We start from the raw sequence: 3,551 nt of genomic DNA, 5'->3' as shown, positions 1-3,551 counted from the left end.
AGTAAAATTCAATCATAAAAAATCTAAAATAAATCGACGGTAGCAATAAAAAACAGATTAGATCTCACGCCTCCAATAATTTATTTGGACTAGTTTGCATGGAGAAAGAAGACAAGAACATATTTCCATTGAAGAGCATGGAAACTTCAAAGAAATACCAAACTAAAAGCCTTTCTTCCTCGTTTCTTTAGGGCTATTGCTTCCTCATCCTTATCTTCATATCCATTCACCTCCATAGATATCTAGATATATCAGATATATATATATATATGGTTTATTTAGCTTTAAAAAATAAATTTTTATAGAGAGAGAGATGGAGAATTACTTGATTCCTGGGTTTAGGTTTTACCCTACTGAAGAAGAACTGGTTTCTTTCTATTTGAATACCAAGCTTGAAGATGGAAGACATGATTTGAAGCAAGAAATGGATCAAATCATTCCTATTTTGGATATCTATGATTTCAATCCTTGGGATCTTCCAAGTAATTTGTTCTTAATTTTTGTTTCAATTAGCTATAGATTAGGGCTTCTTGAATAGCTTTCGAACCCGGAAGTTTGAAAGATTTCGTCTTTTAGCACTTCTGGTTGGAGCTCGAATGCTTATGAACTTAGAACTTGTATTGTATTTGGGTTTGAAAGATTTCGTCTTTTTAGCTTGTCTGGTTGGAGCTCGAACGTTTATGAACTTAGAACTTGTATTGTATTTGGGTTTGAAAGGTTTCGTCTTTTTAGCTCATCTAGTTGGAGCTCGAATGTTTATGAACTTAGAACTTTTATTGTATTTGGGTTTGAAAGATTTCGTCTTTTTAGCTCGTCTAGTTAGAGCTCAAACATTTATGAACTGGGTTTGAAAGATTTCATCTTTTTAGCTCGTCTGGTTGGAGCTTGAATGTTTATGAACTTAGAACTTGTATAGTATTTGGGTTTAAAAGATTTCATCTTTTTTTGCTCGTCTGGTTGGAGCTCGAACGTTTATGAACTAAAAACTTATCTTGTATTGTATTGGGGTTTGAAAGATTTCATCTTTTAGCTCGTTTAGTTGGAACTTGAACGTTTATGAACTTAGAAATTACCTGTTAAGAGACGGTGTTAAATTCTTGGTTTTTGTAGGGTATGCTGGGGAGGTGTGTAAGAGAGATAAAGAGCAATGGTTCTTTTTCATAGCAAGGCAAGAGAGTGAAGCAAGAGGAGGAAGGCCAAAGAGATTGACAACCACAGGGTATTGGAAGGCCACTGGTTCTCCAAGCCATGTTTACTCTTCAACCCATAAAACCATTGGTCTTAAAAAGACAATGGTTTTCTACAATGGAAGAGCTCCCCATGGGACCAAAACTGAATGGAAGATGAATGAATATAAAGCTATTCATCCTTCTTTGTCTTCCTCCGCTACCCCCGTTTTTCAGGTACGATCGTATTTTAGGATTCCGTTTGATAACAATTTTGTTTCGTTTTCCGTGTACGAATACTGATTGTTGTTCATATTTTAGGGTTTCGTTTGATAATGATTTTGTTTCGTTTTTCGGGTACCAATACTAATTGTTGTTAATGTTTTAGGGTTTCGTTTGATAACGATTTTGTTTCGTATTTCGGGTATCGATACTGATTGTTGTTAATATTTCAGGGTTTCGTTTTTCGAGTACCAATACTAATTGCTGGTAATATTTTAGGGTTTCGTTTAATAACGGGTTTGTTTCGTTTTTTTTATAACAATACTGATTGCTGTTAATATTTTAGGGTTTCGTTTGATAACGGGTTTGTTTCGTTTTTTTTATAACAATACTGCTTGCTGTTAATATTTAGGGTTTCGTTTGATAACGGGTTTGTTTCATTTTTTTTTTTTTTGTACCAATACTGATTGCTGTTAATATTTTAGGGTTTCATTTGATAATGGGTTTGTTTCGTTTTTCGGGTACCAATACTGATTGCTATGAATATTTTAGGGTTTCGTTTGATAGCAATTTTGTTTCGGTTTTTCAGTTACCAATACTAATTATTGTTAATATCTTGGTTTTGCATGGTACCATTTGCATTATTCTATATATTATTAAAACAAAAAGTTGCTACCTTTATAATATTTCTAAAAAAATATTTATATTATTTATTTGGAGGGTTCTAAACATATTTTTAACTTTGTTTCATTTTGATTTTGTAGTTGAGACAAGAGTTCAGTTTATGTCGAATCTACAGAAAATCCAAGACTTTACGGTCCTTTGATCGACGACCCCAACCACGTGAACTCGAGATAGCTCAGTCTGCTGCGAAGGCACAAACAGTAACAGCTGAGCTACCGAGCGTCGCTAATGAACCTAACCCAACCTCAAAAGCTCCATTGACGGGGACCATGCTGGGCGAGAGCTCTCGAACCATTGCAGAGACCAGTAATGAGCTTAACGTAGAAGCCATGAGGGATGCTTATGAGCCCATGTGGGACTGGGAGCTACTGAATTGGTTCTAAAAAAAAATCCATTAAAAAAATGGTAATAAGGTTATTAAAAGAACCATTTAATAGCTATTAAGCACTAATTTTATTTAAATTTGTGTTTTTATTTCTTTAATATAAACTTATTTATATTCGAGATGGAATAAATATTTTTTTAATCTCTATTTTATTTTATTTATTTTATAAAAGAGTTATACCCTTTAAAAAATGCATTATAGTACATGTGTAAATCTGTATATTTTTTTAAAAAAATTATAAATATAACAAAAAAAAAAAAATCCTATTTTTATTTATTTTTCTGATTTTATCGGTTAATATATCTGATTTATTTTATAATATATATAAGTAAACGGATATATTTCTTATTTAGATATAGCAAACATTAATACACGTAATTATTATTGGTGACTTAATTTGAATAATTATTTATTTTTTAAAAATTATTTTTTAGAAATACATTATTATAGAGGCGATGATAATATATTCATAGTGTATCAATAATTTATCAGTATTTACTTAAAATTTATTTAAAACACAACATTGATATATCAATAATATATTAGTATCCATTCATAATGCATTTTAAATAATATTATTAGCGTCGACTAATATACTTTAAAATATTGAGTATATTAAGTCGACTAATATACTAAATTTGTTGAAAAGGGTAAAATTGGAATATTAGGAAATTTCGAATTTGAATTTTGAAAATTTTGCTATAAATGTAAAATAAAATAAATAAATAAATAAATAAATAAAAAAGGTAGATTTGCAATTTTTTTGGTAACCTCTTGAGATTAATCTAATCCACTCTTATTTTTTTTCTATTTATAAATGGTTATTTATTAGTTAGGCGGCTAAGTTTCCGTCTAACCGATAATAGATATATAAATTTTTAATCTTTTTATCGAGAATATCATAATGTTTTAATCTATATATGAAAAATTATGGAGATTGATAATGTTTTATCTATTATATATAAATTAAAGTAATTTTACTCGGAGATAATCTCTCTCACACACACACATATATATATATATATATATATATATATATATATATATATATATATATATATATATTGAAATTTTAGAAATGGAATGAAAAAAAA

At 29.5% G+C, this 3,551-nt stretch overlaps 1 protein-coding gene across 1 annotated transcript; it reads left to right on the top strand.

Moving 5' to 3' along the window:
- The first annotated feature begins 313 nt into the window (after positions 1-313).
- On the top strand, positions 314-2,512 carry LOC111471231 (NAC domain-containing protein 90-like). Its single transcript, XM_023116942.1, has 3 exons — positions 314-482; positions 1,111-1,403; positions 2,153-2,512. Exons 1-3 carry the CDS (start codon positions 314-316, stop codon positions 2,453-2,455), a joined length of 765 nt encoding a protein of 254 aa, XP_022972710.1. The 3' UTR covers positions 2,456-2,512.
- Positions 2,513-3,551: the final 1,039 nt, after the last annotated feature.

The sequence above is a fragment of the Cucurbita maxima genome, unplaced genomic scaffold (genome assembly GCF_002738345.1).
Source record: "Cucurbita maxima cultivar Rimu unplaced genomic scaffold, Cmax_1.0 Cma_Scf00049, whole genome shotgun sequence".
Taxonomy (NCBI): Eukaryota; Viridiplantae; Streptophyta; class Magnoliopsida; order Cucurbitales; family Cucurbitaceae; genus Cucurbita; species Cucurbita maxima.
Note: the sequence above shows the minus strand (reverse complement) of the source record. Positions and strands in the feature narration are given on the sequence as shown.

Excerpts from the sequence above, each read along its gene's own strand:
- LOC111471231 (XM_023116942.1), top strand. The coding sequence starts at position 314 with ATGGAGAATTACTTGATTCCTGGGTTTAGGTTTTACCCTACTGAAGAA. Across the intron at positions 483-1,110 it reads CAATCCTTGGGATCTTCCAA|GGTATGCTGGGGAGGTGTGT; the intron begins GTAATTTGTTCT and ends TGGTTTTTGTAG. Across the intron at positions 1,404-2,152 it reads CCGCTACCCCCGTTTTTCAG|TTGAGACAAGAGTTCAGTTT; the intron begins GTACGATCGTAT and ends TTGATTTTGTAG.